Source organism: Sciurus carolinensis, chromosome 7 (assembly GCF_902686445.1).
Source record: "Sciurus carolinensis chromosome 7, mSciCar1.2, whole genome shotgun sequence".
NCBI lineage: Eukaryota > Metazoa > Chordata > Mammalia > Rodentia > Sciuridae > Sciurus > Sciurus carolinensis.
The window spans coordinates 53817364-53831746 of record NC_062219.1 but is presented as its reverse complement, the minus strand read 5'-3'; the positions used below and the strand labels follow the sequence as shown (position 1 = coordinate 53831746).

The window sequence follows — 14383 nt, the reverse complement described above, 5'->3', positions numbered from 1 at the left end:
TTTACTTTGTTTTAATAATTTTCACCAGTTATAGTTGCTTCCCTGGGGAAAGAGTTTGCTGAGCTCCTTACAGAGCTATTTCAGAAGTGAAGCTTTCCTCCCCCTTCCACCAAGATTTAGTTTTAACTCCAAAAGCAATGTATTGGGAGCCATTTTTTTTAAAACAAACTACTGTGCTGAGAATTAAATGCTACCAAACATTAATGCATATAAATCTGTCTTTAATCACTGATATAGAACATAATGCATTTTAATGATTTGACATAAAATGTAACTTTATTATTCAACCCTCTAGTACAGGTTGAGTATCCCCATGCCAAAAATCCAAAATCCAAAATACTCCAAAATCTGAAACTTTTTTGAGAGCTAACAGAACACTCAAGTGGAAAATTCCACACTGTAAAATTTCATTTTATGCACAAAATTATTAAAAATATTATCCAAATTGGAAATCTTTAAAAATATGAAAAATATTATCCAAATTTGGAAATTTGGATGATTTATTTTCCAACTATGTGTAAGGCATGGTGAAATGAATAAATAAATGAATATATACATATACAAATATTTATATTTATATAAATATAAATTTATATATAAATATAAAAATTATACATATCTATTTATAATTTTAAATATAACACATAATATGTAACATAAATATATAATATAAATATATATTATACAATATGTAAATTCTTTTATATAATTGTATAAATGTCTACACTGTTTAGACTATGTCCCATTGCCAAGATACCTTAAAATGCAGATTTTCCAAAATCTAAAAAAATCCAAAATCCGAAGCATTTTGAACAAGGAATACTCACTTGTTTTTATAAAAAGCTTAACCATTTTACATTATATATAATTATAATGTACCAATAAGATACAGAAAAAATTACAAATTGCTGTGTAACTGAAAATTTAAAGCTTAACTATTACTAGAGGAAATGATTTCATGACTCCTTGTGCTCCATAAATACTCCGGAGTCAGGTTGGTAGGAGAAAGGTTTATTCAAAACCAGTTTTAAGGAACATGGAGAAAAGCTTTTTGTCTTAAATCCCCATTTTGGGGGGATTTAAGGGTGTGGGAAGCTTTTAGAAGAGAAGGCAGAGTGGGACAAAAGGCAGGAAATATACATACACAGATTTAGTTATCCAGAGATCATGTCAATCTTAATTTCCTTAGCATCTGTCCTCAGCATGAGGAATTTTTATTTTTTTATTTTTATTCTTAGTACAAGGAAGTACAAAAACCAGGTTACTGGGAAGTTACCCTTAATTTCAGAGGGAGTCTGTTTTATAACTATCAGAAATGATATTTGTAGATTTCATGAAGGATATGTAATTTAATGGACTCATTGTTTTTCTACCCAACCTCTTCACTTTTCTGGGATTTGGCACTACCTCCTCCTGCCCAATCTAAGTAACCTAGTTCTTGTAATAATGGCTTACAGTGCATCATGACCCTGTTCATTGGCCACAGTTCATTTTGGTCCAGGGCTAAGCACCCAACCCAATTAGGTCAACCCTAGTCCTTTCCTAGGAGTTCTGGAATTGAACTTTGTAAAAGAGTTAGTTTCTTCCTGGTGAAGCTTTTGGTTGAAAAGCTTGTCAGCAGCTGTTTTTCCCACAATATGATTTAGAGAAGTAGAGGAGTCTGGTTTGTGGAGAGAGAGAGGAACGGAATAGATGTTCAGAGGCACAACTTGACTCTCTTCTGTCACTCAGTCGCAGTTTGCCCATGTGTGTCATGAATCACTTCAGTATTTTTAACATAAATTCCTTTTTAAATTTGAGTTGGCTCAAGTTGAGTTTTGCCGCTCATTTTCAAGAGTCCATGAAGTCCCAAAATATGTTTCTAAAAACATTTATCCATTGGTAATTATTTTTTTAAAGGAACAGAAGGAGGTTCCTTGATCAGAAGAATCCAGAAAGGTACCTCACAGTATACATTAGCACAGTACTGGAAGGTTCTGAGAATTTATGTGGGTTTTTTTGTTTGTTTGTCTATCTTGAGTTTTTTTGCCCAGTATTTCCCAAATTTATTTGCTCACATCTGCTATTGTTCCTCTGGAAGAATATTTCCTGGCGAACACATTAGAGGAAATGCTCCTATAGATACTTATATTGTATCTTCAAATGAAACTAGACCCCCATTCATCTGTGTGCCTTGTCTGCGTTCTTTTAATGTGTAGAGAATGACACTTAGCAAATTGGCTTTGGCATATGAAACAGTCCTAGAAAATGTATTCTTGATACTACTGAAGAATTCTCCTAAGGTTGTTATTTCCTTTATCACTTTTTATGAGGACTCTCTAGAATTATCCCCCAGTTCTCAGAACTAGGATAGCTTCTTCAGGAAACTGATTTGGTTTTTATCCTCAGTCACTGTGTATGGTGTAATTTTACATGTGTTCCTCTATATTTTCTAACAGATAACATAGAGGCAAATGTGAATAATACAAAGGACCTTAAGATATATTCTGATGTATTACTTTTATTCTTGGCTTCAACTTATTATTTTTTATTTACTATAATTTCCTCCTTAATACTTATTAACCTTGTGAGTATGTGTGTGTAAGTAAAATTGAGGCAGAACCCATATAAAATGTGCCATCTTAATCATTTTTAAGTTTACAGTTGAGCAATGGTAATGAGGCAGAAAGGTAGACAGCCCTTGGGTAGATAGGACAAGAACCTCAGAGAAGAGAAGGAGGGAATGAGATCATGCCATCCGAGAAGGAGACATCAGGCCTAGAGAACGTCTTGTTGCTGCCCCTGACAGCTTCAACCACGATGGCTCCTCCTTAGCTAGAACATCCTGTCATTGTCCCTGAGCTTTGACCACAATGGCTCTTCCATGGTTACCCCTACCCCTATCCCTAACAACAGCCAAATACAAAATCTACCCCCACCCCCAAGTACTTCCTTTTGTGCCAACAAACCCTCATCCCCACTCTTGTGCTAATAAAGGCCTAGAAGTCACTTTTCTTCAGATTCATCGAAGAAGGCAAAATAGAGTTGATTGGACCCTTTCAGAACCCTATACCCCACCACTCACCTATAGGGACAGACCAAGCCCATAAAAACCCCTAGACAACAGGCACCTATTGACATCCTTCTCTTGGGATCCCTCCATCTTTTGGAGCTCTACTTTCTTTCTGTTACTCCAGTAAATCCTATTGCTTTGCTCTCACCCTTAGGTTCATGGATTTCATTCTTTGAATTTGTAAGACAAAGAACCCACTTGTCCATGCCTCAATTGCAGTAGTAATATTGGGCACTTCTGATCCAGTGACAATAGTAATGAAACTGGGCCAAAGAGCATGAACACATAGGCAAAGCCTTAATTGAGGGTGGTTTACCTCAAGGAGAGGAGAGACAACACTGAAAAAAGAGAGACTAGGCTGTTGCCAAATAAGGAGACAAGTCTATTATCAGGTTACTCAGTTCTGGTTTTGCAGGTAGTTCCTGGAGAAGTTTTTATCACATGAAGGGCCAATCTCCATTTGTCTCCATTTGTCTTATAAGATGATTATCTACCAGATGTGTTATCCTGACAGGGTGACAGTTTGGTTCCCATGAGGTGATTACTCCTGCTTGTGGGTGACAGGAGCAGTCTCATCTTTTTTTTGGTACAGGGATCATTGAACCCAGGGTGCTTTACCACTGAGTCATATCCTCAACCTTTTTTTTTCTCAGCTATTTTTAATATTTTATTTAGAGACAAGGTCTCACTGAGTTGCTTAGGGCTTTGCTAACTTGCTGAGGCTGGCTTTGAATTCATAATCCTCCTGCCTCAGCCTCCTGAGCCTCTGGAATTACAGGCATGCACCAACGTGCTTGGCCAACAGTCTCATATTGAGGTTATCTGCCTGGAAGGTGCAGGGCAATGACTAAAAAAAACTGTAAAGTTGGCAATTGAATGTTGCTGCAAATCTCAAAAATACCTTAGTTACTCTTATCTTGGTGTCCTCAGTCTTAAAGGGGAACAAGATAGGTTAGGTAAATTTAGAGTTAATAAACCTTGTATCATTAGTTTTTAGATAGACATTCTGTGAGTAACATCCCTATATGCAGAAGGCCTTGGAATGCTTCTGTCTTTTGTCCCTGGGATGGTCCTTAACCATTTAGTAGCTCTATGTACCTTATTGTGCAACACACCTCTAGAACTTTTCATTTATGCAGAATTGAAAGTCTATATCCATTGAAAAACTCCGCTTAATCTTGTGTACAGTTTTGCTTAAGGTACCTCAGTCCTGTTTGAATGAGATTAAAGGAATTAATGAATTAAGTAAAATTATTTACATTAATTTTTTAAGTGAGATAAATGACTGTAATGATATTTCTAGATAATAATTCTGAGATGACCAAAATTTTTTATGACTGTAAATGAGATAGGAAATGTGTCAAAAGTCTTTGACCTCTTAAATATGTATCTAAAAACCTTACTATATTTACAAGACATTATATTTATTTTTTCTTTTTTTGTTGCACAGGTTTTGTCAGGTTTTTAGAAGGCTATTATATTGTGTTGATAACTAAAAGGAGGAAGATGGCAGATATCGGTGGTCATGCAATATATAAGATCGAAGATACAAATATGATCTATATACCCAATGATTCTGTACGGATTACTCACCCTGATGAAGCTAGGTATGTACTAGTGGTAGCAATTTATTTTTTATTATGTGGCAGGACAATTAGAAAACATAATAGAAACAAAGGATTATAAATGTTATATATAAAGGTCAAATTTTGGCTTACAACTCTTGTTCCAGGCTGTGAAGGCTTCAGTATAACAATTGATTCAGACAAGGACCAACAATGAGTATTATTTACAAAGAGGAAAAGTAATTTGTATAATTAAAAAATGGCAGAGGTACTTAACCAAATGATCAAACTTAGCTTCACCTATAATGAGATAAAACTGTCATTATTTGCCACGTAATGTGAAGCAATGGGAAAGATTACCTTCGTTTTTTTTTTTTTTTAATTTGCTGAAAATATTTCACTTGACTCTAAGCATGATGAAATAAGACAAATTCATATTGTATGAATTTTTTCAAGACAACTGGCCTGGACTCTGAAAATACTAAAGTCATCAAAGATAGAAAAAAAATGAAACATAGGACTAACTGTTGAGATTTTAGAACAGAAATGACAGATGCAGCACGTGAATTTCAGTTAGATGCTTGACTGAAATGTACGTGTTCATGCACACACATACGTAAGGACTTTCTGAGGACAGATTTTGGAACATTTCTGATTTCAGATTTTCACATTAGTGTTATGCAATCAAATGGTTTAGAAAAATACACTGTGCTTGTGTATTTAAAGAGAGAGACACTATGTGTTAAAGACAGGGTTTTAACAGTGAAATCAGAAAAAGGGCTGGTGTTCATTGTACTATGTTCTCTCCAATTTTTTTTGTAGATTTGACATTTTTTGTTAAGTTTTGGGAAGAATTATTGGAGCCTTGGGAATGTAGAGAAAAGCTATGTAGATATATTTACAGATTTAAAATTATAAAGTTTCAATTCATTTAATATTATAAAGGGTAAAATGAAACAAAAGTATATTTATATTTTAGTATAGTAATAGTTTAGATTTGTTATGCTGTGTACTTTGATAGTATTGTTTTGATATATAAACTAAAATTTAAAATTTGTGACTATTTTGCTTGAGATCATTAGATTAAGGTTTTCTGAATTCTTGTGATGTTTTTGGTTATGATTTGAAGATGGTGTTTGTTAAAAAATAATTTTTTGCAGATGAGGATAAGTACAGTTCAATGGATAAAGTAGACCTTGTCTTGCACTAACTGAAAAATTTTATCACATATACCTTACAGACTGGAATAGTTTATTAATTAAAAGTGAATTAAATAGACCAATGCATATGAATAAGAGATGGAAAAGAGTTGAAGTGGTTTATTTAATTAATAAACCCCATCTTTATGATTCTTTAGCCAAAAATAGTCAAATTGATTTGTTCTATGTAGAAATTTTACTATCTTTAAAGAGGAAAATTATCCTAGGATTAATAATAAATAGTACATTATCCAGAATGAAACAGTTATATTAATACCTCATCATAAATAGAACAAAGTAATATTATTTGATAGGAAGATATTTAATATACTTACAAAACTATATAATCCAATAATGCATTTATGTAAAAATATTTGGTAAAATATTAGTAAATATTTACCACTTTAAATTGTTAGGAAAAATTATGATAAGTTTAATATTTACAAAAAATATATTTGACGTATTCAGTCTCCATTTATGATCAAGTCTTAGCAAACTATGAATTTAATCAAACTTGATAAATGATCATTATTAAAAACTTATATCCAAAAGTATTTTTAAGAGTAAAACTTTAAAAGTATTGCCTTTAATTAAGATAAGGAACAAGGAGATAACTGCCATCGCAACTAATATTCAATATTGTGTTTACGGCCCTAGCCAATTCAATAAGACTAGAAAAATAAGGTACAAAACTTAAAAAGGAGATATTGTCATTATGTAGACAGCATGATTTTTTACTTGAAAAAATATAAGAACATCTCCAAACTCTCAGGACAGACTTCTCAGGAAATGATCATTAGAAAGAGTTCAACAAGGTGACTGAAGAAAACTATCAGCATGTAAGAACCAGTAGTGTTTCTACACACAGGCATTAACCAACTAGGAAATTTAACAATGACCCCAATCCCAACAGCACCCAAACCCATAGGCAACCTGGAAAGAAACATAATAAAAGGTACAAAACCTTACAGAGAAATTTAAATCGTTACTAAAAGATCTTTAAAATTCCTAAATAATTGGAAAGATGTCCCTTTGTTCGTGGATGAGAAGACTCAATATCATAAAGATTAGTTTTCTCCAAAATTTATTCATAAATTTAATGTAATTCTAATCAAATTCGAAGAGGATTTAAAAAAATTTTAAAATGACAAAATTATTTTAAAATTCATATAGCAAAGCAAACATCTAAGCATAGTTTAGATAAATAATTCTAAAAAAGAAAAATGAAGGGATAAATCTAACTAGATAGCAAAACTTATAGTAATAAAGATAATCACTAAGTATAATTAAGATAATCAGATACTAGTATGCTTGGTATTGGTATAGGAACTGACAATGATTGATGAGCAGAGTTGAGAAAGTTCAGGAAAAGATTTGCTTTATGGGAAAATGGCACATGATATGAGTGAACACAACAAATCATTGGGGAAAAGGTAGGCTGAATAATGCTGGCTTTCCATTTGGACAAAAATAAAATTAGACTCTAACCTCTGACAGTACTCAAGAGGCAATTTCAGAAGTTCAAAGATAATTTTAAGGAAAAAAAGTATTTTTATAATCCTGACATGGAAGAGTATTTCACAATAAAATACAAAAAACACAAAGCATAAAGAAAACAATGATATATTTGATGCTTTCAATATTTAAAAGTATTACAATTCAGACAGATTTTGGGAGATAAGCTAAAGCCTGAAAGTAGACATTTACAACATATAATAAAAATCAGTATGTAGAATATCTGAAGAATTTTTCCAAATCAATGAGAAAAAGATAACAACCTAACAGAAATGATTAAATGTTAGGAAGAGACAGCTAACAGAAGAGATGCTGAACCTTGCTAGTAATTTGCGAACTGTAAATTTAAAAAGGTACCATTTCATTCTCACTAGTTTGGGAATAATTAAAATATCTATTGTTGTCAAATGTTAGCAGAGACATGGGAAATGAATTTATGCTATGAGTGATACACTGTGAATATCATCAAGTTATATAGTGATATTAATTTGACCCCTTAGGAAGACAATTTGATATATTCTAATAAAACTGAAAATAAACATTATGTATATGCCAGTAGTTCTGCTTCTATACATGTGTCCTAGAGAAACTCTCATACATGTGTATAGAAAAATAGGGATGTTCTTGGCAGCATTTTATCTTATAGTGGGAAACTAGAAAGAACCTAATAGTCTATCAGCCAAGGAATAGGTAAATAAAATGTGACATGTATTATATGATGAAATAGCAAACATCAGTTAAAGTGAACATATTAAATCCTTAGCTTTTAACAGTTACTCTTCAAAAAAATGAGTGAAAAAAAGGGTTTCAGAACAATATACAAAGTTTGAAATGATTTGGGCAAATACATTCAACACAGTATAATGCTACATGTCATTTTTAAAATTTAAAATTTTTTTTTAAATTTAAAAATTTTTTTTAGTTATACATGACAGGAGAATGTTTTGACATATCATGCGTACATGGAGTATAACTTCTCATTCTTGTGGTTGAATGTGATGTGGTATTACTCTGGTCGTGTATTCATATATGCACAGAGCAAACATGTCCAATTCATTCTATTGTTTTTCCCATTCTCATCTCCCTGCTTTCCCCCATTCCACCTTGTCCGTTATGGTGAACCTCCACTCTTCCCTTCCCACACCTATTGTGTATGAGTCAGCATCCGCATATCAGAGAAAACATTCAGCCTTCAGTTTTTTGGGATCAGCTTATTTCACTTAGCATGATAGCCTCCAGTTCCATCCATTTATGGGTAAATGCTATAATTTAATTCTTCTTTATGGCTGAGTAATATTCCATTGTGTATACATACCACATTTTCTTTATCCATTCATCTATTGAAGGGCACCTAGGTTGGTTCCATAGCTTAGTGAATTGAGCTGCTATGAACATTGAGCTACATGTCACTTTAAAGATGCCTGTAATATGGTAAAAGTAAAGGCACATCAGGACAAAAGGGTCCATTCATGTCAGTAACAGGAAAGTGGTAACTTCTAGAGAAAGAGAATAGGACTGGATGACTAAAGGGGATTTCAAATTTTTAAATTATGTTCTAATTATTTTGTCTTTAAAAAGTTGAAGTGAATATGAAAACATGTGAATATTCTTTTCTCTTGAGTAGTAGGCATGTGAATATTGTATATATATATATATATATATATATATATATATATTTTTTTTTTTTTTTTTTTTTTTTTTCAGTTTAAAAACTTTCCAACTTAGCCAGGCATAGTGGCACATGCCTGTAATCCCAGCGATTGGAGGGAGGCTTTGGCAGGATGATCATAAGTTCAAGGTCAGCTTCAGGATTTAATGAGATCCTGTCTCAAAAAAAAAAAGTGTTGGGAATATAGTTTAGTGGTAAGGCTCTCCTGGGTTCAGTCCCCAGTACCAACAAACAAAACAAAAAACTTCCCAATTTAAAATTATGATGGTGCACATTTTGTTTGTTTTTGTTACTCTCTTCTCTCTTTCCTCAAAGTATTTACAGAACCATAATGTAAAAGTGGAAACAGTTATTTACTGCTGTCCTGCTTTCTGTCTAAGTGTCCCACATTGAGGTGTACAATTTCGCCTCTAGCTGGCATAATCAGTGGCAGGGAACAAGCTATGAAGTTAAGGGTCTCTGAGGGATGATCAGCAGACTTAGAGCTGCTTCTGATGAAATCTCTATTCTAGGGATTGCTTGAATTATTCAGTTTGATGATTGTTTGCTTTTATAAATACGTGTAAACATATGTTAAACTGTGAAAAATAATAGTATTGTATGAATGTAATATACTTTGATTTTTTTAAGGTATCTACGAATATTTCAAAATGTGGACCTATCTAGCAATTTTTACTTTAGGTAAGTTGGAACTTAGTTTTGTCTCTACTAATCACTTATATTTTTCACATTATTTTTCAGGGGGTAAAAATAAAATGAGAGCACACAGTAGCACTTCCTTTATTATTTTTTTAAAATAACCAAATTATTTTATTTAAAAGCATTGAAATGTAATTATTATTATATTAGTTATTATATTATAATATAATATAAAGTATTTCTTCCTTTAAAAAATCTGATATTTGAAAATTTATATTGGGGAGTGATATTGGCCAAATTATATTGTTATACTGTGTGCATGTACAAATAGGTAACAATGAATTCCACTTTTATGTGCAACTGTAATGCACCAATAAAATGTGAAAAAAAAAGAAAATTCAAATAGATAAACTAAAGGGTATTCTCACTATAAAAATTATTTTTGTTTTAGATAGGACTTGATGTGTTTTAAAGAAATATCCTTGTTTTATAATTTTAAATTAGCAAAATGAACTCTGCATTCAGCCTCTATTAGAGAGTTTTAACGGTGTCACAGTTCAATTTTCAGTGAATAATCTGGCAAAATTAGGTACAAATAAATTAAAAATAGGACACACTATTGCGCTACCAATATACTGCTGGTGCCATTGTAGATTAATAGTTTTCCTGAAGAGGAATGAAGTACATATGAAAAAGCCTCCTAAGAAAAATGTATCAGAAGGTGAAATACAATTCCCATTAGTAAAGAGACATTTATGGACATATATTTATGGTAGCCTAACAAGCAAACCAGCCAATCCAGGGATAGTCTAAATATCAATAATCAAAGAACAAGCAAGTAGATTACTGTGTTACTCTACCACTGATGTGACCAATACATGGGCCTGGTAGAAATAGCTATTGTGATAGATGAAGATTCTGTCTGCTATAATATCCAAACTAAAAAGTAGAACACAAGATAGCATGCACTAATAACCTGTCATGAGAACCGAAAGAGGTCCTAGCACATTTGTTGCTATTGGTATTATATACTGACAGGGTAATTTGCATTTTTTTAAAATTTATTTTTAATTAATAGTGTTAATCACTTCTCTGTGAAATAAAAGCATGTCCACTACATAGACTGTATGATGTCTTTATTAATGTAAAACTGAAATTTGTTTTAATAATCACAGAGTGAAGGGCTCCTAACAAAATCATTTTCACTTCCATAAATATTTGTTTTGTTTTGTTTTCTGATGTTTGGGGATAGAATCCAGGGCTTCACATGTGCAAGGCAAGTGTTCTACCACTGAGTCATGCCTCCATCCCCCCCAAATGTTTATTTAATGTATATTTACCTTGTATTTGTCTCCATCTTCTTCTTTTCAGTCTTTATTATGTTTATAATGTCTGAATTATTACTGAAGTTCAGTGGTACTGTTAAAAATGATCTTCTGCTTCATATTTCTCAGTTATCAAGTCATTCCAAAAGTAAAAATAATATAATTAAAGTTTTTGTGCCTCATCAGTAGTCTTTTAAGAAAGGTATACTTCATCCTTATGACTCACCTAGAATAAAGCAATTGTTTTAAATAGGAAGAACTGATTGTTAAAAGTCAGAAACCAACTTCTTAATATAGCTTTCATCCCTTTAAGATTGCATACTATAAAATGGATGGATCCATCAAGCAAATGTGATAAAGTTGAATTTCATAGATGGAATTGAAATCAGTTTAATTAAATTATATAAGTAAGCTAAAAAAGAAATAATAAGATGTGTGATTCTCCAGACAGAATTTTTAATTATTTTAAAGTATAACTAAAATATTTTAAAAACAAATTTGTATTAACCTGAAGTATTCAAGGTGTCTTCTGAAATTCTGTACCAAAAATGTATGCTGGAGATACTTGTAAGATTGTTAATTATATGAGATCAGAATTGTAACAGGTTTCTTTTGGCCTAAACTCCAAATTATTTGCATAGACTATTATATAATTTTTATAAGGTTTTACTTCCCTGAAACATGTTGCACTGTAATGACTTATCTTATATGCGTATTCTTTGTCTTTTTTTGAAGTCATTTATTATACTATCATTAATAATTAATAGAATTATTTTGGTTCATGTGTAAACCAGTTTTCAGAACCATGCACTATTGCGGTGGATATTGTAGTATGTACAGGATCCCATTCAGATATATATGAAAACGTGACCCCTTTGCATAAGACCATGAATGTATATTGATTTCATTATGAAGCAATAAATGCACAGTGTACAAATCAATGAATGTAGGTAACTCACATTGTATTATATATTTCTACTCATGCATATATCTAAGTCTTGCCATGAGTGTTTGAATTTCCAATCATGTTCATATTTTGCTGCGTTTTACAGTGCTTATTTGAGCAGCATTGCTTCTAAGTGAAGTAACAGGTGCTAAGTAATTTAGTTCACAGATTTTAATTCCATATGGGAGCAAGACCATGAAACGTGCTTTGCTTTTGTAATTCTTATGTTAAAATTCTCTTCTCAGTTACAGCTATGATTTGTCCCACTCACTTCAGTATAATCTTACTGTCTTGCGAATGCCCCTGGAGATGTTAAAATCTGAAACAACCCAGACTCGCCAGGAGAGTTTTGACATCTTTGAAGATGAAGGATTAATTACACAGGGTGGAAGCGGTAGGTGCTTTTCAGCATATTTAATGTATGTTAATGTGGCATCCATGAAATGGCATCTCATTAAATTCATTCACATTCCTCTCATATTTCTTCATCCCTCTGTGCTCTTTATTCTAACATGGGGTTGTTTTGGATACATGAACTTGACCAATTCATTTTTATAGAGATCATTAATCACTATGTGATTTTGTTTGTAAGCCAGCCAGAAAATTATATGCTGACATTTTCTAGCAATTATTCATGCACTTTTTTTTTTATTTGTACCGAGCAAGGATTGAAACCAGGGATTTTAACCACTGAGCCACATCCCCAGCCCTTTTTATTGTTTATTTTGAGGCAGGGTCTCGCTAAGTTACTTAGGGCTTCACTAAGTTGAACTTGTGATCCTCCTGCCTTAGCCGAGCCTCTGGGATTCCAAGCAGTGCCATGGTGCCCAGCTATTCATGCACTTTTTGTGGAATACATTCAGGTCTAGACTTTTGGTGACGTTTAAGTGGACAATTTTTCTGAATACCAGAGAATATGGTGTATCTTATTTTCCATCACAGAGACCAGTTCAACACTTTTTTTGGGGAAAAAAATCTATGGGTTGCTTAGACATTTACATATAATATTTCTAAGCCTCATAAACACTCTGCCCAATAAGTATAATACCAGTTTTATAGAAACAAAGACTAAGTAGGAAACTGAGGTTCGAGATGAAGATCATATGGCCAATGTCCAGAGGAATCAGTGCAGCAGGTCAGAGGTTGTTATTACTTTGTTTGGTCCCAGCTTGTCCCATAAGACCCTCATAGGCCCTGCTTCTTGTCAAGGACCACTGTCGGGTCACTGCTATGTGACTAGTTTAGGGTGTCCCTAGAGGTAGACTAAACCAGACACTTACAGACTTTGTTCCCCTTTATCAATACCAATTATCAGTATCAATTTCCAGATTTTGGGGTTAGTATAGAACCCTAAAACTGAAAGCACTGCTGTTGTGAGTGTTAGGAAGGAATCATTTCAAACTTAAAGTCAAGGTACCTTAGCTGAATTGGACCAACTGTGGAAATATAGTAAGTCAACAGTATCTTTGTGCCCTGTGCTCTGTGTAGCTTAACTGATAGTGATGAAGATGTGGGTGTAGAGGCAGAATCCAATCTAAAACTGGACTCAGAAGGTTTGTTCTTTCAGGATACTCAAGAAGAGACTATATTCTATTAGTGCTTTCCCAAAGGTTCTAGTCTACTTGTAGGCTGTTACTTAAACTGAATGTCATTCCTGGCATTGTCCTTGCCTATGGTTATTTTATTGATTATGATGTGAGCTAAGATCAACTGCTGAACCTCAGCTATCCTTAGGACATCTAGATAACATAAATTTGCTCTGATTCTAATGTCTGCATTGTAACCCCAATCACCAGAGACAGATGGAGGACAAGACCAATAAAGTGTCTTAATATTTGCTTGTATCATTTCTGAACATCACAATTAGAAATATAATAAAACCAAAAGTATCACTCAGTTTGCACTACTTATCATCCAAATTCTGAATTTGAATAATTGTTCTGGGATCTAAATTAAACCTCTGAGTCTACTCAATATATTTTGCTGTCTTTAGAGCAGCTCTAGTTGATAAATGTGAATGATGTAGTATATTAGTTACCTATTGTTGCTATAACAAATTAAAATTTAGTGGTTGAAAATAACACATTTATTATCTTACAGAAGGCAGTAGTCCAAAATGAGTCTCATTGAAGTAAGTTTAGTGTGTCAGCAGGGCTGCATTTCTTTCTGGGGGCTCTAGAGGAAAACCAGTTTTCCTACCCTTCCTGTCTTGTTGGGGCTTTCTCATTTTCTGCCCTGCAGCTCCCTTCCTTTCATTCTCAAAGCCAGTAGCAGCCATCCAAGTTGTTTTTTCCACATTACTCATTCTAATATTCACACTCCTGTTTTCTTCTTCCATTTATAAAGACCCTATGATTACATTGGACCTATCCAGATTAATTGGATATTCCAGAATAATATGGATAATCCTGAATAATTTCCTTGACTCAGAGTCATTTGCTTAGCAGCCTAAATTCTATCTGTACTTTTATTC

General features: G+C 33.0%; 1 protein-coding gene across 3 annotated transcripts in view; it reads left to right on the top strand.

The window, feature by feature from the left end:
* Nucleotides 1-14383, top strand: part of Fig4 (FIG4 phosphoinositide 5-phosphatase) — a 115973-nt gene that overhangs the window by 15749 nt on the left and 85841 nt on the right. For all 3 annotated transcript variants that reach the window (XM_047559405.1, XM_047559406.1, XM_047559407.1), the window contains 3 exons: nt 4503-4659; nt 9631-9681; nt 12156-12304. In XM_047559405.1, coding sequence (XP_047415361.1) covers nt 4503-4659; nt 9631-9681; nt 12156-12304 — 357 coding nt within the window. The remainder of the gene's footprint in view (nt 1-4502; nt 4660-9630; nt 9682-12155; nt 12305-14383) is intronic.